This window comes from Simochromis diagramma, unplaced genomic scaffold (genome assembly GCF_900408965.1).
Source record: "Simochromis diagramma unplaced genomic scaffold, fSimDia1.1 OVJJ01000590.1, whole genome shotgun sequence".
NCBI lineage: Eukaryota > Metazoa > Chordata > Actinopteri > Cichliformes > Cichlidae > Simochromis > Simochromis diagramma.
Window position 1 is genome coordinate 447461 of NW_024387057.1, and position 22455 is coordinate 469915.

The window sequence follows — 22455 nt, forward strand, 5'->3', positions numbered from 1 at the left end:
TCTGTAATCAGGAACAGCAGACCGGAGACCAACCTGTGTTTGCACAGTTGTTAAGCGGTTTGGGTCTCTCTCCCAGTGATTCCCAATGATGCTGCAGTCTGTAATAAGCAAGCAGGACAGTCTCTGTGTCCTTGGGAATCCATAAGAGATACATAGCAATTGTGGCGAAGTCACTCTCCTTTAAGAATAGGATTGAATAATAAGCAGTCTAACAGCCATGCGGCTGCCACTGAACTTCCTCGGTTTCCTCTCCTTAGTTTCCTCTCGTGTAGAAGTTTCACATTCTTGGGATTGGGGGTCTGTGGAGGTCTCTTCTCCCCCCAGATGGAGGCTGTGTAGGTGGACAGCTGTGCAACAGCCAGATCTCGCCCCCAGCCTCCTTTCTCACTCTGCAATCCAGCTGGAGAACAGACTTAAGCGAGACTCTGGGGATGGGATTTAGAGCCTCCTGGCAATCCATGAAGATGGGATTCCCAAACTTTTCCTGCTTCAGGTGACCCATGTATTAAGGTTGGAAAATTCCTGTGACCTTTAACATCTGAAACACAGACACGCCACACATCTTGCTTTGGATTTCTGTTCATATGAGGGCAAAAAGCAAAGGAGAGGCGTCACGTGTGAGGTCTCGGACCTGCTGCAGGAATCACCGTGCTTCATAATAAACTGCCGACAGTGTGGTTTTATTAGAGCCAGAAGGGTTCTGTTATCTTTCTGAGGGCCACTTCTCCAGGAAATGATTTTTGTTGACCTTGTATTTGTAATTTCCTCTTGTTTTTCTTGGCATCACTTCTCTGTTGTTGATGCACTTGAAAATGACAGCTTCGTTGTACAACAGGAATTCCCAAATTCTTCTGTGTTATTCAATCATGTATCCTGATGCTCGATGATCTTCCATATAGAGAAAACCTTAGTAACAACTGTGTGATTCTTGTAAGTGCTCTCATCTCTGAAGGGCTCTTAAACTTCCACAAGCACATGTGCAGTAAGGCCAGCTGTAAAAATAACTTCATGCCTTTCAATCACAGAATTTATACCGCACCTCTGTAGTAAATCCTGACGGTTTTACCTGTCAGGTTTACCTTGGATTAAACCCCAAGTAAATGAGGCCATTTTAATGCTTTGATGGGGGAGTTTGCAACTGAATGTGCCACTAATCTGCCAATAATTTTGAATGTGTTTAGCTTTCTTACCTTCATGGGTAAACACTTTGTGTTTTGGTCGTTTATGTTCTTCACATCGTTAAGTTCCACCAGTTTCAGCCTCCTTGGTGGTCCAGATCATTTCGGTGCAAGATGCAGGTATTCTGCCTTCTCCAATGTATACATGGACCACTTACCTGAGGTGAAATATTCGAACCTTTTCAAGCATTCCTTCATGTGCCTGTCAGGGTTTTATGTGAGTGTCTGTTTGTGTAGCCCAGACTATATATTTTAATTGTCTGTTTCCATTGTCTATTTATGCTTCTTAAGTGTGTATGGGAAACCTTGGCTAAGAAGGAGAAGTTTCCTTGCATGTGAACATTGTTTTTGCAGTGGAAACCCTGGAATTTCAGCTCCAATTTAACAGCATTTCTCGTGTGAGAGGGCCTTTGACCACAAATGGCCAGGCCTCTGTCCAGATTTGGCAGCCTGTTTGCAGTATTGCAGGAGTTCCTTGGTCCCTATTGTTTTGCTCTGAGGACAAAAGGCAGACACAGAATTGGGTCACAGCATCACAAATATTACAGGGTGGCTAGACTATTTTGCACTTTTATTATTGGCTTTGTTAGCTACCCATTGTGTCATCAACATTTATTTTTCCTAAATCCAAAATTTATATGACACACAAAGAGCGTATTCATTGGTAGACATAGTTTTCTGTCTGCGAGCCTTGTCATTGCAGTGTGTGGATTTTTGTACCAGTCGTATAATGACATTTTCACTGTCTTACTCTGAAAAGTACAATGTTCTTTTTTTGTATCATTTAAGAAATGAGTATTTTAATGTAAGCTTCTTGTCAGGGGATATTGTGGGCCCAAATATAGGACACAAAGGCAGACAAAGTAAACAGATGATTTATTGACCAAATGCAAACCCCCAAGGGTGTGTTGCAAAGCAAGATTAATGGGTTGCCGAGCTATGTTGAGTTTAAAGTCAGAGTTTTCTGTGTTGTGAAAGTGGTTGTATTTTTAGTTGGCTAAATCGCTGTGGTAACTTATGGTTAACACGTAACCTGAGGAGTGTACTACAAACAAAGCTCAACACAGCCAGGCTTTCTTTAGTCAGCATTAGCTGGCTCAATAAAACCTAAAACAGTGATAACAAGTATCTTTTCTTTGGCAGAAAACGATCCCTATGAGTGTCCCCTACTCTAAACACAATGTTATTAGATGATGGTGACAAAAATGTGATAAACGAACTTAAAAATATAACAGTAAAATGCAACAATGTTACAAATAAGACAAATTAATACTACAGGAAATTTGTTAATATTGGGATTTAGCGATGATAAAATTAACACGTTAATTCCAGTTAATTATTTTATTGTTGAGTGTGCTCTCGTTGCTGCTCTCTATTTCTAATGTGACAGCTATTTCTTTCTGTGTGTTCTTTGTTGAAGTAGCTGCAATTCCAGCAGATTAGAACCAAGTATAAACGCATTTATACATTTTCTGCATCACCAAATGAATACATGCACATTTCAGTGACAATGCAACAAACAGTCTGCACTGCTGTAATTTCAAAGCTGGGCTTCATTTTAGTGAGTTTACAAGATGCAGATAGAAAACATCCAGCGGTAAATCTATATAAAAGAAAACATGCTGTAAATAAAATTAATAGTAAAAATGTGGCACTTTCAAACTGGGAATCTGAACATAACCAGCTCCTGCTAAGGCTACATGCCCAGCATCAGTTACCATGGTGATTTTAGCCAGGTAAAAACAAGAGACGCAGAAAACTCTGATCTTAAACCCTACATCGCTTGCTAACCTATTAATTGTGCTTTGTAGTACAGGCCTCTGGACAGCCAGTCTCAAAGGAGGGAAAAATAGAAAAGCAGAAAATCACAACGAGATTCATGAAAACAAACATAAAGCAAGAAAAAAACAAAAGATGGCTTGCTTTCACTGAAACATGAAGATAAGTGAAAAATAAAGGCCAACACCAGGAATGACTAAGAGCTAAAGGAAACCACGAGGACCATGAAACCTCTACCCAAGAACCTAAATCAACAGCTGTCTGTTTGATACCAGCTTGGAGTATTTCAGTGCTAATTTCAGTCAGTAATTAAAAAGTGTGTTGCCAAGTGACTTAGCAACCACAGTGACTGACATGACTCAACTTTTTTGAGGTTTCAGATTGTTTCAAAGTTGACTACAGTCTTATTTCAGTTTGTTGTAAAACATAAAAGATTTATGTTCAGAATAGCATGTGGGAAGCAGTGGCTGCACGAGTACTGTATGGATTAACTTGTGTGTTTTGAAGCATGTGTTTGTGGATTTTTTTGGACTAAGCAGAATATGTATCTCTCAGATGAAAACCGCTCTCCCTCTCTGCCTGTTTGTCCTTGTGGCTGAGGAGGCAGATGTTCTCGCTTTCCCTCTGGATCTCCTTTCATCGTTTCCGTCCCGGTCTGCTTTTAGGCCCGGCTAATCGAACCCAGTCTCTCCCCCTGAGACCAAAAAAAAAAAAGATTCTCATGTGATAGTAACTTTGGCTCCCGGACATGACATGTCTGCCAGTTTAAATGACTTGCTTCATATTAAGAGAGAAGACTTTAACAGATGAACGTGCCTGTGCTTGGTTTTGTCATTTTCTTTTCTTTTCAGCTTAATATTTAATGCTGAGAGAGTGTATTCTTATTCTTTCCTGTAATATGTGTTAGCGACGCTTTAGACAGTTAATTCTCACAAGCTAGAAGTTTTTGTTTTCAGAAGTAAAGTTTGACCCTGATCTATATCGGTGATGAGGGCTGTTTCTACTAAAGTGGGGAACATGTTGTTTTTATGATCATTACAGGAAGCAGATGTAGAGAGTTTGCTTGTGAGGAATTCTTTCAGATTTAATTTGCAAATTTTCCATTTAATACAGACACATCTGCTAATTAGTGCTAACATATACATGCAAAACACAACAAAAGACCTTGTATTTGAAGAACAGAGTTTTTAAAATAAACAGCATAGACAAGCCACATTTATCTTCATCAAATAATCACTTTATCAAATAAGCACTGCAAACATGATACCCAGTGAACTATGTCAGCATCCACCAGCCTCCAGTAATGCACAACTTTAAGTATTACAACAGTGTAAACAGGTGAGCTGTGAGGACTATGTGAGCTGTAGAAACCAAAACCTGTTTCTTACTGTTCTCTGACTCCTAGACGCTGTTATCAACCTGGATGAAATGCTGAGATGAGAAAAAACTAAACTAATCACACAGAAGTTTTTGCCAACCTGTTGGGTAATACACTGGTCACTCGTTTATCGCGGGTGTTAAGTTCTAAAAATAACCCGCGATAGGTGAAATCCACGAAGTAGCTTTATTTTTTACAATTATTATAGATGTTTTAAAGCTGTATAACCCCTCACTACACACTTTATACTCTTTTCTCAGACAGGCATGAACATTTTCAAACTTTCCTCTCTTGTTTAAACACTCTCTAAGTTTAAACCTTGTGTAACTACAGCCTTATTTACTTGATCTTACATTTTTACCCTGATTGTCACACATTCAAAGTTAACATCAAGTGGTTAGTTGTCATATGTCTATGAAACCTCAATAGGACTGGAAGTCCTTTTCCACAGATACCATAAGATCTTAAAACCTTTAGATAGAAGGCAGGTTGAAGGCACTTCTGCACTGGCTTAATTTTCTGATCTGGAAGCTTTGCCCATGTTTTATACCGTCTGCTAATTGCAGAAAGACTTCCAGTCGTAGAGAGGTCCAGGGGTTAACGGTTTTCTGACTTCTGTAAACACTGTCGGCTGAGTTTCCTGCTGGATTGTGGTTTTTTTAAATAAATCCTGGTCATGCCATGTTTCAAAAAGGAGAGCTATCCTGTACCCATGATAGTCACTCTCTGACCACTTGAATTGAAAAGTGTCTGGCCATTGAAAAAGCGGTTTTACAGTCAGATTTGCCCCGCCTCACCACATTCTTTCAAAATGAATCAACAGTGAATACGCTGATCGTGATGCATCAAAACAGGCCTTCAGAAACCAATCGATGATGTCACAGCATCTCTGTTCATTCTGTTTGTGGTTTAACGTGAAGGTCTTGTTTTTTGGCCTTTGGAGGAACTGCTCTTTTGCGCTGGATTCGTGTCTCTGCCCCAGAGGTTGCAGGTTATTTAACACACTTTTGTTGCTCTAGTGAATTTTTACTACAACAGGATTGTGAAAGTAGAATTGACCTAAAACAGATGTGTTTAAATCCTTTTATAAACATTGAGGTCTATGACTTTAGTTTTCAGTACAGTTGTAGAATCAGTTCATCGCCCGTCTACTCATAGTTTTTGTTTAGTTTTGGGTTGAGCAGACAGGTCACGTCAGCGGCTGAGAATCAAAGTCGGCCTCCACTTTACAGAAAGATAAAGGAGACGTGTCTCGTTGGGAAAACACGCATCCATTTCGATAAAGGCTCTTTATCTTATCTCCCTGTTTTCTTGTAATGTGTTTGGCTGTCTCACAACGTCCTTTATTAAAGTAATATTTCTCCCTTGTGCACCATGACACCATTAGACTTAGACAGCTGCTCGTTTTAAGTGCATATATTATTACTGGGTATTTCTCTTCATTATTAGTCAAACATTGCTCTAACTTCAAATAAGCAGCCTCAGATCAGAGACCGTCTCTTCTCCTTCCTTAGATCATTACTGGGTACAGTAGTTTTCTTTGACCAGCTGCCGTCCCTCCACATGGTTACAGCCCAGTCCCAACACAGCGGGATCTTTCTGTTTCATGGTCATCTGGCTGCTGACGGTTCACTTCCTCTCTAAATGAAGGGTACAGTGCACCAGAGTTTACTTCACAGCCATAGGCAATAAGCAGACGGACCCAAAATGAGATTTTTGACTGCTGTGCAATTCAGCAGGATCCAAATACAATTAGTATCCATATGGGGTCTGCCTTTTGGAGCTCTGATGCATTTTAAAGGAAGTTCGCAAAGTTTTCTGTGTGTTAACTTTCCATTTTTTAAAGCATTTTATTTAGGAGTCACAGCTGCTTGTTCTTTCATCATATATCCTTTCCTGTCTATCCCTCTATCCTTCATCCCAATTTTAAAAGCCAGAAGCTAAGTTTGGGCTTCTTATACACTGTGTGTGTGTGTGCGTGCGTGTGTGTGTGCGTGTGCGTGTGTGTGTGTGTGTGTGTGTACAGTCATCATGTATGTGTCTGCATTTCTACCTGCCAGCACATGCATCCTGCCAGGAACTGAAATTTTATATTTTTCAGATACAGTATTTCCACTGTTGCACACTGGGTGAATTATTATTCACATTAAAACTAACTAGGCTTCCTGTAAACCTTAAATGAAGCCGTAAAACAGATTCCCGAGGACTCGCACAGAGAGGACACTTTCAGCTGTCGTTACGTCTTATGTAAGATGCCTCCTCGGAGTTTCAAAAACACACCGAGGAGAAGACGCATCAGCTGCTTTTGTTATCAAGCGAGAGCAGCAGACCCATGCTGTCTGCACCAGGGCAGGTATGCCACATGGTTTTTCTTTGAGTGTGTGTGTTTTGATGTGGGTTACTGGGTGCGTTTGAGTGCCAGCAGCCGGTGCCTGCTTTACAGTCGGTTAACATCTCCTGGCTGACCTGCAGCAGCCGAGGAGGAGGGAGCGAGTGTCGGGACAGGCCAGGCTGGCACTGGCTCAGCAGTGGAAAGTCACACCTGGCCTCTGGCTTAGCAGCGAGTAAATGAGTTGTGAAGAATATTAGTACTGTCGATTCTCTGTTGCACTTTATAATTAAACCTGCTCGCTAAATGTCTCTCTTTAACAAAGCCGGAGACCTCTTTACTGCTCCCACTGCTGTCATTTCTATTTAAAATAGTACTAAAGCTCATAATTAGTCTTGGTGCTAACATTAAAGGGTTTTCAATCCCATCAGATATCCCACGTGGATGTACTTTTAAAAAATGTATTAAACGTGTTTAAACGATGTGTGTGGGTGTGGATCTAGAGACTTTATGATTTTTCTCGTTTTAAACACACGGCACCAAATTAAACCGTCTGAAACTCCCTCCTCTCCGGAGCCTGTTGTGATTTGGCTGTCGTCAGTGTTGTGGATTTGTTTTTCCAATTAATGCAAACAACTCTTGGAAGCGCTTGAATAGACCGTGACATTTGTAACGGTGCAGCAGCCAGGAATGAAATGACAACTGTTATATTAACAAATTAACTCCAATAATTTGGTCCTTTCTCGATATGAATCTTTGCGACTCTTTCAGCTTGTAACTGAAATCTCATTTAAACACTAAGAGTTATTCATAAGTCATAAGTAATTCCTGGAAATGTGGGTGTGATTATGTGGGGTTGTCGATGATGATCATAGTTTAGTCAGGACCGCTGTAGTGAAAAAAGACAGATTTATTCTTGTAGTCCTCATTTACACAGGCCCAGAGGTGAGTCAGTGCTAGGGGACGGTCTTCTCCAACTAGATGGCGAGTGGTTGCTGGGTGAAGTCAGTCCCAAAGAGAGTGGTGCATCAAAAGCCTCCTAGTCATTGCTTTAGTTGCTACCAGATTGCCGTAATCACCCATAATTTGTGTAGATGCGAAAATTGTCTGAAAACACTGGCTAAGTAACACTGAGCGGTAGTGACGCTTGAAACGGAGCCATGCATACCGGAAAAGGAGAGCGTTCACCTCCAAAGTGAAACCCGTGTCTTATTATTGCCAATACTTGTCAAAAGTACAGCTTTTACTCTGAAAGTGAATGGTCTTCGTCTCCAGATCGCACTCTTCACATCTTTACTGCCGCTTAGCGAGTAATTGGCAAAGGTTGGAAAGTCCAAGTTGGTGTTACAAACTACAGGTGAACTGCTGGTGACCAAAGCTAACACAAGGAGCTTTTCAGTGCAGCAACCTTCCACAACCACTTGCCAACCAGTCTGGGACACATTTTTTCCCTAGCAACTGATGGTTGCCACATGGTTGCCAACCAAATACTGAACCTCTGTCTCAACACATATTTGATATGAAACCAGCACATGACATGACATGACGGTATTGTTTTAAATATATTTATTAAGAATCTGATACAATAAAATTATTCAGGTTAAAACTAGTGCTTCAGATTTTAAGCAGACAATTTGGGAGCAGTGATGTAACCATGAGGGAAATAATCATCTGTGTTTCCCCCCTAACCCTGTGTTTTGGAGACTGACAACTCAAAAATATTTCGATATTTTGTTAAAAATATAAAGAGTTTTTGAAACATTTCAGTTACTTTTTTGTCGGCTTATTGTCGAGATGTCAGAGATCTTTTTTTAAGAGCAAACATTTATATTGTTGTAGTGTAGGGTTAGGATTAATGGTAATAAACCAATTAGATCTGTGCGCTGTAAGAGATTTGCTGTTCTGATGTAGAGAAGGGTGAGCCATCAGCTAATGTGGTCTGGCACTGAGATCAGCTGATCTGTGGGACTGTGGCTGAGCCCGACTTCAAGGTCTACCTGCTCTAACGCTAGGTTCGATTTTACAAGAGTTAGTTAGTGTTACTTCTGCAGTTAATCCTGGGAGTGTTTTCCTGACTCTACCAGAGGACGTGATGGTAAATTGTGTACAATCTTAAATAACTGAAAAGATCTTCAAGGATCACATGACTACAGCTTCCATCACAGTGGATACAGAGGAACAAAAACAAAACATTTCATTTGGTCTACTGCAAAATACACCAGTAATCACAGTGAATTATGGGAATTGCTGGCTCAAATAATCGTTTGTGAGAAAGTACCAAGATAACAGCTGGTAAGAGCCCTTGTCCCCAGTAACAGCGTAATTCAAATAATCATAATCTGATTTTTAGAGGTAATTCCAAGCAGTTAAACATCAGAGACTTATGAGGTCATTGCAGATTACATCAGTGAATTATGTCATTAATCAGGTAATCTGCTCTTTATTACAACCCAAATGAGAAAGTAGCTTTATTTTGATTCATTTTCACTGCACCCGTTTTCAGAAGTTGATCTATGAATAAAAGAAGGTTTAAAGAAGTTCATTCGACCCCACCCCCTCCTCCTCATTCGGCCTCACAGCGTGCTGTGACCTGATCCGACTCAGGTGATGCTAATAGGAAACACACTGCATCCTGTGAATGAGTGCAGGTGATCAAAAAGGATTTTCTAATGTTTCCCATGTGCATAACTGGGTTTAGATGCTCATAAAGCTTTCTTTGATTGTTGCATTTCTTTGTAATAAAGATGGTGTTCAGTGCCACAAAACAGTTTTCCCTGCCTGGAATAATTAACTTTGAGCTGGACTCTTCTTTTTTACCTTGCCAGAAGAATCATTTTGTCATATTTGCCAGATTTTCCACTGCTACATGTCCAGACATGAAAATGATTAAAGTCTGCTCATAAATCTGCGAAGCTGTTTTTCACTTCTGTCCGTGAAGCTTTTCGATGTCTTGCAGTCGTCAGACAGTTTTTCATTTCAGCAAAACTTTCATTTTGTACACGCCCGTCCAGCTTTTCCTACCAGATGTCTCTTTGTGTCTTCCTTGTGTTTAAATTAAGAAGGGATTTGTTTTTTAACTGCAGTATCTCTCATCTTAACAGCATGCCCACCTGGAACTTATAAACCAGAGGGAACACCGGGAGGTGTGAGCACCTGCCTGCCCTGCCCTGACGCCCAGCACACCTCCCAGCCTGGCAGCACCTCCCCCAACGACTGTGTCTGCAAGCCGGGCTATAAGCCAATGGGCATGACCTGCCAAGGTAAAAGCATCCGATGCATTAAATAAGCAAGTGGATACGTGTGAAACAGGATGATGGTCTCTTCTGTGTTGCTGATCTGAATATTGAGAGTTACACAGTGTTTTTAGTGTTTTCTAGCTTTAAGAACAGTGTTTTTAATTAAGCTGTTTGCATGAGCAAAAACATTCACATGCAAAAATCCCCACTTGCACTCTTCCTGTTCAGCCCACCTGAACCAGAGCTTCTATTACAAGACCATCTATTATTTTAATATTCTTGTATTACAATTGTTTTGAATGTTTTGCTTAATCTGCATAGGCAAACCGCAGACTATGATAGATTCACTGAGCTTTAATGATACAATATAAAACTGCAGTAAGTTGTGTGTGTGAGTGAAGCTTCAAAAACAAGAAGGCAAAACATTTATCTGTTTGTTTCAAAGCATCACAAGGGGAACCCCACCCCACTGTGATCGCACCAGGCTTCATCTAAAAGATTTGATCTGATCCCTTGGTGCAGAGGATGAATATGCTCTCAGGGACAAAGTCTATCCTATCTTATTTGTCTGCAAACTAGGTATCATGAAGCCTGTGTTGTGTATGAGTTTTCAGTGTTTTTTTAATAAAATGTCATCCTGAGCCTTCTGTGTTCTCCTCTCTCTGCATCATGCTTTAATTACTTTTCATGTTCCAGTGGGACTTTTTATTGTTGGTTTACTTCCTGTTTTTATTCCTCTGCCTGTGTCTCATTCCTGCATTTTTTCAGATCATCTGTTTGTCCTCCCGATGTTCTTATCAGTTTTTTCCCATATTAGCCAACACATTTTCCTATGGAAGCCTTTTTCTGCCTTTTTAAAAATAAAAAATAAAACAATTCTGACAGGGGGAAGTTAAAATAATAATAAAAAAAAAAACGAACTTGAAATTTGTGGCCGAAACAAGCTTCCATAGTTTTCCAACAAGTGTCCTGCTGTTTCCCACTTTGCCTCCTTGTATCTTTTCCTCTCCTCTGTTTAATTCTCCTATACTTGTCTCCTGCATATAGGACAACAAACAGCCACTTCACAGGTACTCAGCTTCGTTAGAGGTTAAATACCTGGAGCTTTCCAACAGCTATTAGAACTGAGGAAACCGTTCAGATGAGACATGAAACATCTTTCTAACTGTATTCAGGGCAAAAACTCTTTAGGTTGAAAGTCTCTTGAGCGTCCTAGCCTGCTCTCATTCTGTCCCCAACATGTGATTTGTAATGGTGAACACACATTTTAAAATGTGTATAAACGTGCTTCCTAACAGAGAAATATGTTTCGTGAAGTAGGAATTTGTGGCCTGTAATCGCTTTCAGGAATAGTGGTGAAAAACATGAAGGGCAGTAAATGAAGTGATAATCTGGTGAATTAACTGGAACAAAAAAACAAGATATTCCTCAGAGGTATGGGATGACAGCATCATGTATCCAGTAATTTTGCCAGTCCTCCCATTCCTCGAAGAATGAGCCAGTGATTTCCAAACAGCAGTTCATCTGAACACATTGAGCTCCATTAATCACCACAGTCATGCACTGCTTTCTACTTTCTCAGGCAGGAAGAGAAAATAGAGTGTTGAAGGTTGATATGCTGTAATTTTCTGCTTACTTGTTTTTTTATTCAGTTTTTATCAACAAAATCAACTTTCTGTCATAGTGTGTCAGTTTGTGTGTTAGCTGTAATGTAAAATTCACCCGCTCCTCTCCTCTCCTCTCCTCAGTGATACATTGTCCAGCCCTGTTGCCCCCAGATTATGGCTTCTTTGTCCAGAATGTATGTAACAACCACTTTGACGCGGCCTGTGGTGTGCGATGCGAGCCCGGTTTTGACCTCCAGGGAAATGGCATCAGACTCTGCCAGGCTGACGGCACCTGGTCAGGGACACCGGCCAGCTGCAGAGGTGAGGAGAAAGCCTGATGCATGTAATATTACAATGATGATCATCACAGGATCATCACACAATGAAACTTTTGTTGATGAAAAATCCCTCAAGACTTTCAGCTGAGAAATATACACAGCTGTGAAAATCAGCATATTTAAGAAGCTTTTTAATTTTCTTTTAAAACAACTATTGGCTGATTGATTGTTTAAATGGTTTTTCTTTTTTTCTGTCATATGTGCCCAAGTACATGTCTGTGAACCAAAAGTTCAGGGTTCAGATATTCAGTTTCACAGTTTTGGTCGTCCAGCCATCATTCATTTTCTTCCTCTTATCCAGTTCAGGGTTGAGGTGGGGATGGAGCCTATCCTTGCTGCCATAGGGCGAGAGGCAGGGTACACCCTGGACTACTCGTCTATGGGCAATTTAGAATCACCAGAACTGATCTACATACACAGAAATCCTAATCAAACAGATCACATCAACTCTAAAACTGAAGCTTACAGATCGAAACCAGAAATTCCTCCATAAATAGATCCGTAGTTACTGCAGACTGGGAGGCAATTTAACTTGTAAATTGATGCAGGCGGTCAGCAACTTTCCTTTTCTGTAGGAATATGACCAGAATACAACCAGCTGACTTGAGTACTCCAATACCAAGAGATGCATCACAGGCGAGTTGTGCGCATTGGTGCAGACTGACGACAATCCCCTTGAGTCAGAGTGAAGTTGTTTGGAGGCAGGTTGCCTCCCATCAGACAACCTGAGCAATCACCCTGCCATCAAAAGTAGCCGCTCTGAGTTTGAGGGTTTCCACAAACCGCTTCTGGGTAACCAGTTGGTTGCTGCAACTATATGCAAAGATTCTCAGAGAGGAAAAAATGTAACAACATCACTGGTGAGCCACCGATTCACTCCTAGTCACGCAGAGGTGGCCGTCATATTTTTGCTCTAGTGTGACTGCGCCATAAGAACTGTGATTCATGCAGACCTTTTTTATTAGAGTCCAAGAATAAAAACATGCAGCTGGAAGCAAGCGTAATAGGTTCCCGTTATATTATTAAGCTTTAAGTGAGAGGCCTTTAATAAATTACCGACATATAACACCATGCCATTACAAACACAAGCCCATTTAAAGCAGGCACGATGATATACGTACGGTACTTTTTTGCAGCGTTCATTTGTGTGTGCGTTTGTGGATTTATTTTAAATATCACCCAGCCAGTATTTAGTCTAGCTTTTTCTCTGCACCCTAATGTCCCGTCATATCTCAAAAACTGAGAAGAAAAGTAAACAGTGAGGCAGTAGTTGAATGTCGAAGTCAGATGGGCTATTAAAAAGATTTTTGTAGTGATCTTCTCATCGTTTAAGGCTTTTTGATTAGTCTGCTTCTTGATTGATTGTAGTGTTAATGCATGGTGGTATAATGCTGCTCTGTTCTGATATAGTCGCAGCTAAATGTGTCTGACGGGCTTTACATATTTCATCATACAGTACTCAGGGTGCATAGTTATGACACTGAAACACAGAAGCTTTTGTGATTGATCGCAGCAGGTTCTTCCACACCATATCTCATATAATTCCTCATTAAACCCTAATCAAAGCATCGCCTCGCCTCTGACGCCCGCCAGCATTTATAAACATTTCTGTAGCCCTAAATCACTTCATCCAGATGTAAGACGTGTCTCGATCTCTTGTACGGATTTGCTTTGAGTTTCCTAAAAGTCACAGTCGGTGTGTGTTAGCACGTAAAGCTCTCTCGGCATAGATTGAGATCATATGTGTTTAGACTGAAAGAGGAATCAACGTTTACTGGGAGACTACTGCTTTTCTGCCAGGCCAGATGTTGAGAGGAAGAAAGATAGGGGAGGATTCAATTAAAGAGAGGTTGCTCATGGATGAAGAAAGAAGATGAAGATTGCGCGGAAGGAAGCAGAACGGAAAGAAAGCTGAGAAGAGAGAGCTAAGGTCAAAAGATTAATGAGGAAAGTGCCAGTTTTAACAGAAAGGCAGCAGCGGCAGCAGCGTGACTCATACAAATACCAAGACACTGAATACTAAAGGGTGTGTGTTGAAGATTTATAGTATGTGGCTTTGGGTATATGTTTCCTATGTGTGTGTGCATATGTCTGCTTGTATGTGTTACTCTGAGTCTAGTCTTTACCACATACTGTTGGACCTCCCAGCTAGTTAAGCCCTGGGGGAGACGGGGGGGTCTACTCTGAACTGCCTGTCTGTCTATGGATGGTGATGAGAAATAACACACTACACACCCTTTTCTAGACCTCAGCATAACTCAGAACAGACACACACACACCAGGATTTTCTTTGTTTATTTCATTCGGGACTTTCACACTTTGGGTTAAATCATAGGTCACAGTTTATAGCAAATACATACTGCTGTACATCCCTGCAGTTTACTCCTCCTCTGCACGGTGTGGGTGTTTAACAGTTACAGCAAACAAAATAATCAAATATTTTGTGTTTAAGTTATCTTGAAATGTACAGTTTGTCACTGTTTGTCATTATTCGAGGCCACACTTCCTATTTTTCTGAACCTTTTGTTCCCTCTGTGTCTCAACAGGAAATTAAATCCTATTAAATAGATAGAAGTGGCAAAATAAACCCAAGCAACAGAAGATACAGATCCAGCTGAATATGATAATAAATAAAGCAGACTTTGTTTTTCTGTTTTGTTGGTTTGGGTTCTTCTGTTTATTTTCTCCTATCTTTGCAGTACGCTCCTGCCCGCACCTGTCCCTGCCCCAGCACGGCTTCCTGAGTTGCAGCAACAGCTTTGGCTCCTACAGGGTGGTGTGTCAGGTGGGCTGTGATCGGGGCTACAGATTAGAGGGAGACTCCGAACTCACCTGCCAGGCAAACTACCAATGGAGTGGGCCCCAACCTCGGTGTGTGGGTAAGCTTTCACTCCACTGTCAGCCACTATCTCACACCGTGTCCTAGTAAAATGGAGAAACTCGGCTTCGTGCTGTCATGGGTTTAATTTGCTTGTTTTGCTATATCAGTGGCTTTTCTAAACCTCATATCTGAAAGCAACATATGATTACAAAACATGACTCCAACATTCACTGCAAGAATAAAAAAAGAAAAATGCCCCACAGCTGGTTGTGATGATGCATTGAGAGTTTTTGAACCTTTGGCTTTACTGATTCATCTGCCAGCATCTTGTTTTTTCGGTGCTGTAGCGCTACGTTTCCAGCTGAAACTTGCAGTATACTGTTAATGTTATCAAGTGTGGTCGAGAGGTCTGGTTCAGTGAAATCAAGTGAGTTTTAACCCATTTAAAAAGACATAAAGTGCCTTGCAAATAATTAGGTTAACTGTTAACAGGTCATTTATGTGACTGGATATTACAAAGAACATCTTAGAGAAGGAAATATTCAAAAGAACTGTGTTTACAAATTGTGGAATAATTTCAGAATAATATTCATTAGCGTAAATCTTTGAAGAGTTTTAATCACTGGCAGTACAAACAATACAAATACACTAATGATCAAAAGTTGTCACATCTTAAAATGGAAATAAAACTCTTTGCATTCAGTTTTTATTTTACGCAGCGTCCCAACTTTATCAGAGCTGGGCTTGTAAATAAATAGTGTCAAAATCCAATAACAGCTAAAGCATTGATTTGGGCACCGAGAGAAGTCACGGAGGCAAAAAGTGAAGCCAAAAGATCATGTAGCTGAACCATAGAGAGCTTTGAACACAAATACAATTTTTAAATCAGCTCCACGTGTTACAGGTAGCTAAAAATGTACGATTTATGTTCTTTGCGTTATTATTTGGATTTTTTAGCTTTAATTGAACAGTAGCGTGAGAGTGCTGGAAATGATATGCAGGGATTGGTCTGGGATGGACTCAAACCCGAGTTCCTACATTAGCCTTCAGCATGTAGGAGCGGCCTTGTGTTGGCTTTTCTATCCACCACTTAGAAGTCAAACAGTCTGAAAGCACTCAGATTAGCTGAGGTGACAGCTAGTTGTAAACTTTAGGTCTAATTACATTTTAAGCTGGTGAGTTATAGAAATTAAACTCCTCCCCAGCTGCCACGAAGAGTCAATTTGTATTATTATCAGGGTGTAAACCTGCGTATTTGTGATGGACACACGAGGAACTGTTTTTTTGTGCACTTTTTTTGTTGGCTTAATTTTTCAGCCATGGATGTTGCTGCTTAGACATAACCTGCTGCCTGTTCAGTTATTTTTGTGTGCTCAAGTGTGGTTTTGTTTTTGGCACCAAACTGTTTTATTCCAGGACTTTAACAAAGTGGCACATTCTGTATTTTCCCCATTTTGGGCTAAAAATAATTCATTCCCAGTTTAATAACCCTCGTCACGTCGTATCCAAGGGAATTCATCTATTACAGCGACATCTTGACTTGTCTTCAGTCAGAGTCTTAGTATTCCTTCATCTGTGGAGTTAAATCCGATTTATTCATGCAGTTATTCAATTAGCATTGTTTTCCATAATAAATCTTCCCAGCCTTGCTTTCACTCAGATACACAGCAGTCCTCTCTGACAGTAAATATGTCTTGCAGCATGACTATCATTCAACTGAGCGCTCACATGATTTGTTTTGCTTCTGCTTACTGAAACGTGTCTGGCTGAAAAAACACAAAGACAATCTATCAAACAAATGGCCCCGATCTGGGTTTCTATGAAAAAACGGTGTAGTTTACAAGCGTATGTAAACACCCATATACAGCGGTTAAACATATGGGGCGTGTTTGCGCAGAGACCCGCCATGGCACAAGACACATCTGCTTTCTCACAGCAAAGCTACAGTTACCACATATACACAACACAAAATTACCCACACACTCCAAAACTGATAGTTAAGTCAAAATAGTCGCACACACTCGTGCCCACCACAGAGAGCACCCAGGTCATGCACACGAACACACAAAAAAGGGACAGTGTGAGAGCGTTTAGCCACAAATCTCCGGCCGGTGCTGACTCACTTCCAACCAACCAGCTAGATGCGCTATTTAAAAACGCCTGAGCCATCTGCTACCGAAAAACTCTCTCCGTTCCTTTATCAATAACTCCAATCTCTGCACTGAGTGAGCCGCTGCTTGTTTGTTTGGCCACCTCTGCATTTTCCTGCAGACTTTAGCACAACTAAGAGGACTCTGCGGGCTGCCGTTGGTTTGTTTTAGTGTTTGCTTGCTCTGTGGTGAAAGAGGATCAGCTCGGCTGCCCTGAGAGGATGCTGAGATAGATTTTTTTTTTTTTTTCTTTTCATCCGATTGTAATCCCCGATGTCGAATATCCCTCAGAGTGAGCTTTCCCTGCAAAGCAGCTACAGCTAGAGCCAATGAAACTGAGATTTGGCGAGGGAGAGAATGAAAACGATCTATCCGTCATCAAGAAAAAAGCCACACTGGCCTCCAGAAATGCTTGAAAGGCCTCCTGTGTACGAGCCCTGCGGTCAGCACTTTCTTAAGTTGATTTCCGACCAAATGTTTGTCGTTTCCGTGCCAGTTTTTGATACACAGCGGCCGAGAATAGCTTTATTGTTGCCGTTTATGGTGGAGCCAGCTCAGAGGAAGATTTTATCACATTCGGTTAACACACAGGAAACACGGTCGAGATCTTCCAACTCTATTTTTTTTTCCACTCTTTTGTTCAGTGTTTTCCCAGTTTTATCTTTATAAGGAAATCTTTTCAGCTACTTTTAATAACAAACAAGAAACAGATTGATAATCTGTCTCTTGATCTTTCCCACCCAGAGGTGCGTTGCCCTCCCATCGTGACTCTGAAGAACATCTTTCTGTCCCCTCCTGCTTGTGGGAGAAGAGCAGTGTCTCCAGGCTTTTTTTGCCTCCTCAACTGTCGTCCAGGTTACAGTCTCCAGGGGAACAGGAAGGCGGTGTGCCTGAGCTCTGGGAACTGGACAGCCAATGTCTATAAAGCTGTCTGCACAGGTAACTCTGTGTGTGTGTGTGTGTGTGTGTGTGTGTGTGTGTGTGTGTGTGTGTGTGTGTGTGTGTGTGTGTGTGTGTGTGTGTGTGTGTTTTCCTAAAGAGGGAATCTATCTTTCCTTTCTGCAGGACTAAGGTCAGGGCAGTGGTCAAAGCTGCAGTGGCTGTAAATTGTCTCTACAGTTGTAACAAGGAAGTAAAAAGTACAGAGGCCAAGACCCCTCTGCTTGAAGCTCTGGAGGCTGAATGATGGAGTTTACAGTTAGGTTTGATCATTTTGTTTCTCCACATGACTTTGGAGTAGAAGAAGGGCCTGTATGCTCGGGTCCAGAAGTATTTTTGGAATTTTGCCACCACAGTGCAGTCAAGATATCAAACAATCAAGATGCGATTGAAGTGCAGACTTTAGGGCTTAAAAAAAGTGTTTGTTTTGGATTTGTTCTTTTTAAGGATTTTTTATACACAGTCCCCCATCTTCACAGGCTAAAAAGTAATTGGACAATTGGCCAGGTTAGGTCTGCTCCCTCATTAATCCATGACAATCTAAGCACATAATAAACTTGGATTCCTACTTCACTAGAACTCTCAATGAGGTGTGAAAAAATGGAGGCGACATCCAGATACTTTTAGCCCTGACTATGTAAAGGAGTCGTTTTGAAAATACAGACATTTCCTGTCTTTCTAAGATGCAGAAGGATCACGTCGGGACACCAAAGTGTGGTCAAAAAGTTCTGCATCTCTGCCAATTAAAATGTAAAAAAACATATCTGATTTAAATTTAGCCTGTCTATGCTTCAGAGTTATCACTTTTGTACCACTTTAACTGTTTTTGATTCCTGCTTGGATCACTTGTGCATTCCTGATTCTTGCAGGATCTCCTGCTGTCAAATGATATGATGAGAAGGGCAGGTGAGAACTGAAGAGTGTATTTCTGTGGTTGAAGAATTCCTGCATTATAGATAGACAGCTACAGTTGTTTTTTCCCTGAAGACATTGTATTGTAGGTCTAGACCCAGCTATCATAACCAGTGAAACTTCAGGCAGTTTGACAGAGAAGTTACTTGTTGCTAGCTTTGCAAAGGTAAAATCCCAGATGCCAAAGTGCAATTTGTCAGAACAGAAATCCCTTGAAGCTAAGCTGGAAGCAGTCCAGAGGCACACAAAGAGAAGACCTTGAAGGTGAGATTGCCCAAATTTAAATAAGCTAAGGTTCCCAGTTATGTCAGGATGGGAATCTGGCATAAACATTTGCCAAATCAAATATGCAAAGCCATCTGCTGTGATGACCCTTTGTGAATATGGGAGCTGAAATAAGCTTCATTGCTAGGGTAGCGGAACTATGTGGATCCATTTTGTCATTTTGTGTGAGGTTAAAATTAGCAGGTGATTATTTAGCCATAAAGTTGGGAAGAAGAGGAAAGCATTTTGCATTTCTCCCTCCAATACTGAGTAATACACAAACACCCCCGAGGCCTCATGATTAAGATTTCTGTTTAAGACCATTTCATTCCTGTGAAAAACAAGATACAGCATTATTAGAAACTTGACTTGAAATCACTGCCGCATCTGACTGCCAACCTTTTTTTAGTAGTTTTGCGTGTCGTATGTGATAAATGCGGTCAAAAGTTGATTTTATATGGCATGAATGGGTGGGAGCTTTTAACAGGGAGCTGTATTTGCAGTTCAGAAATAGAGGTGCTGTTAAGAGTGAAACATGAAGATAGAGAATAAATGGAGAAAGAGGATGATATGAAAAGAAAAACAAGAGGAAACTTGGAGTGAGAATTTTTCCATTCTGTTATTTTTTCTCTGCTCTTCCAAAGGCGAGTATGATGCTAATCTCCCCCCCTTAAAGCAGACCTCGGGTCACTAACTCAAACCATACCGTGTCCGAGCTTTCGAGTCTATCCCCTCAGCTCAGACTGGGCTCTGGAGATCATTATAACAGACTGCAGTACTCCAGATGCCTTGCAGGTGAAACAGGTGGTGCAGAACTGCTCTCTGCCCCCCACCCCACCCCAAATGTCCTCAGTACCCTCATTTCCTCATGGAGAAAGTTTGCTAATGAAGGAACTTGTGTCATTAAGGAGAGGAAGAGGTGCCATAAAGATGAAAACGAGGGGAGAGGTAAGGCGGACGGGGAGGTGAGAGGGGAAGATGAGTCATCTGTAGGTGTTTTAAAATGACATGGCAGAGAGAAGATGAGTTTTTCTGATACTGTCAGACACAAATGGGCTGGAGGGAGGAGAAAAAAGATATTAAAAAAAAAAAGAAAATGTAAATTAGCTGGAAAGAATCAAGAAGGAGAGCTGCAATATGGGCGGCACATAACGAGCGCAAGAAAAAGAGAAAAGTTGTTACAAAGATGAGAGTGTTCGACTAAAGCTTCTGGCCTTCCTCTCCCCTCACTTCATGTTGATGACACCCAGAGTGAAATATGTTTCCCTTGTTATAAAGATGAAGGGATTCAATCTGAGCTCAAGTGTGTTAGTGTTTAACGGAGACGGATGCCTAAGTGGATGGGTCATCGGGTCCAGATGGGAGCAGCTCTGTTGCATAACGCAACAGGCATGACCACCGCCGATCGATGGGAGAAATCAGCTCTTGGAGGCTGAGCTCGTTTCCTGCAGGCTTGAACTGAGTTCAGCTGAACTGTGCTGGCTTCTCATTATTGCACCATGCTGTATGGAGAATGAGACAAAGGAAGAAAATGTGTCATGCAAGGGTCACGGTGGCTCCGACAGCCAAGCAGGTGGACTGCTGAAGGTTTTTTTCCAAATAAAGCTAAACTTCGTCCTGACAGTGCCTAGCTGTTTCCTGCTGGAACAATGAGAGGTTTTGTGCATTATCTAAGGGAAAAGACTATTATAATCGAAGTAAAAGCGTTGAACTTTGTGCAGATAGCTTTTAAAAGCTAGGTTTTTCAAATGTTTGACAGACACTTGATATGAGGTTTATTTATTTTTGATAAATTATTGAACCTTAGCAAACACCAGCTCTATGTGGCACAGACATTTGAGTCGTAGTTGTGTGGCACTGTCTTCACAAGTAGTCGTCCAGGCTGCTGGAGCTGCTTTTTACCAGTGGATTTACAAACCAACATAACTCTAGCTAATTTGCTCAGAGAGGGCTATAATTATCTTGGAATTGTCTTTTTTTTCCCTTCAAACAATCAAAGTACAAACAGATTGAGTAGAGAAAACAAAAAGAATTGGCCAGCAGCTGGAAATTTTCTTTATTGATTTAGTTAACTTTTATAACCAAAAGCTGGTTTTGTTCAAAGCCTTTCTGACTTTTATCTATCTCTGCACTATGAGGTGTTTGGAGAGTGCTACAATACTCACATAAACAACAAATCATACGAGCTTAGAGTGCAAAACAAAAACATACCTTTTTTTTCCTTGGCTCTCTTCATAGAGTTGTAAAAACATATAAGCAATTCACTCTGTCACAATATCAGATTACTGCTACATGATTCATGATCAGAATCAGCTTCATTGGCCACGTATGTGTAGCATACAAACAAAGAATTGGGCTTTCTTTGTTCTCAATTTACATAACCGAATAGACAATATGTCTGGCATATTTATATTTATAGGTGCAGCGGTGCAAAGATGTTGGAATAAATACCAACAGGTGAAGTGAATAACACTGATTATCTCTCCATCATGGCACCTGTTAGTGATATATATTAGGGGGCAAGTGTACATTTTGTTGTCGAAGTTGATGTGTTAGAAGCAGGAAAAAAAGGGCAACTGTAAGGGTTTGATTGAGTTTTGCAAAGACCAAAATGTGATGGCTAGATAACTGGTTCAGAGCATCTACAAAACGGCATCTCTCTGGGGTGTTCCTGGTCGGCACTGATCAGCAACAGAAGTGTTCCAAGGAAGGAACAGTGGTAAACCTGTGCCAGGATCATGTGCAGCCAAGGCTCATTGATTCACATTGAGTAAAGGCTGGCCCGTGTGGTCTGATCCAGCAGACGAGCTACTGTAGCTCACATAGCTGGAATTGTTCAATGTGGTTCAAATTGACAGGTGTCAGAATACACAGAGCATCAGGACTGGACCATAGAAGAATGGGAGAAGATCTAGTCTAATGATGAAGCATTGTTGCAGACCATGCACACCCTTCCATAGAAACAGTACTCCTTGATGGCTCTTTCAGTAGGATAATCTGTCCTGCCACAAAGCAAAAAATGGTTCAGAAACGTTTTGAGGAGCACAACAAGTTTGAGGTGTTGGCTTGGCCTCCAAATTCCTTAGATCTCAGCCCAACCAAGCATCTGTGGGATGGGCTGGACAAACACGTTCGATCCACCTCACAACTTACAGGACTTAAAGGATATGTTGGTAACATCTTGGTGCCAGCACACCTTGAGCAGTCTAGTGGAGTCCATACCTCGACAGGTCAGGGCTGTTGTGGTAGCAAATGGAGGACCTGGTGGTCATACTATTGTACCTAATCACAAACATCTGGTAAGAATTTCATGTCAACAGCACCTTTAGCCAGTTTACTTAAAAATTGTGCGTATTTGGGGTCAGTAGCAGGTATGTTGGTGGACGTTGAAGTGTAAGTAACAGGATAACAGTGTTTTGCAGGTGCAGGTAGTTGTCAGTAGGCTGGAGTCTTAATCAGGCAGTTCGAGGAGGTGAATCGTTCATATTTAGATACCACTGTTATTATCAATCAATACCTCTAGA

General features: G+C 41.1%; 1 protein-coding gene across 1 annotated transcript in view; it reads left to right on the forward strand.

The window, feature by feature from the left end:
- svep1 (sushi, von Willebrand factor type A, EGF and pentraxin domain containing 1) overlaps positions 1–22455 on the forward strand; it is a 106350-nt gene that overhangs the window by 49700 nt on the left and 34195 nt on the right. Inside the window, exons 4-7 of the mRNA XM_040045135.1 lie at positions 9766–9924; positions 11649–11828; positions 14545–14724; positions 17561–17755. Of these exons, the coding sequence (XP_039901069.1) occupies positions 9766–9924; positions 11649–11828; positions 14545–14724; positions 17561–17755 (714 nt within the window). The remainder of the gene's footprint in view (positions 1–9765; positions 9925–11648; positions 11829–14544; positions 14725–17560; positions 17756–22455) is intronic.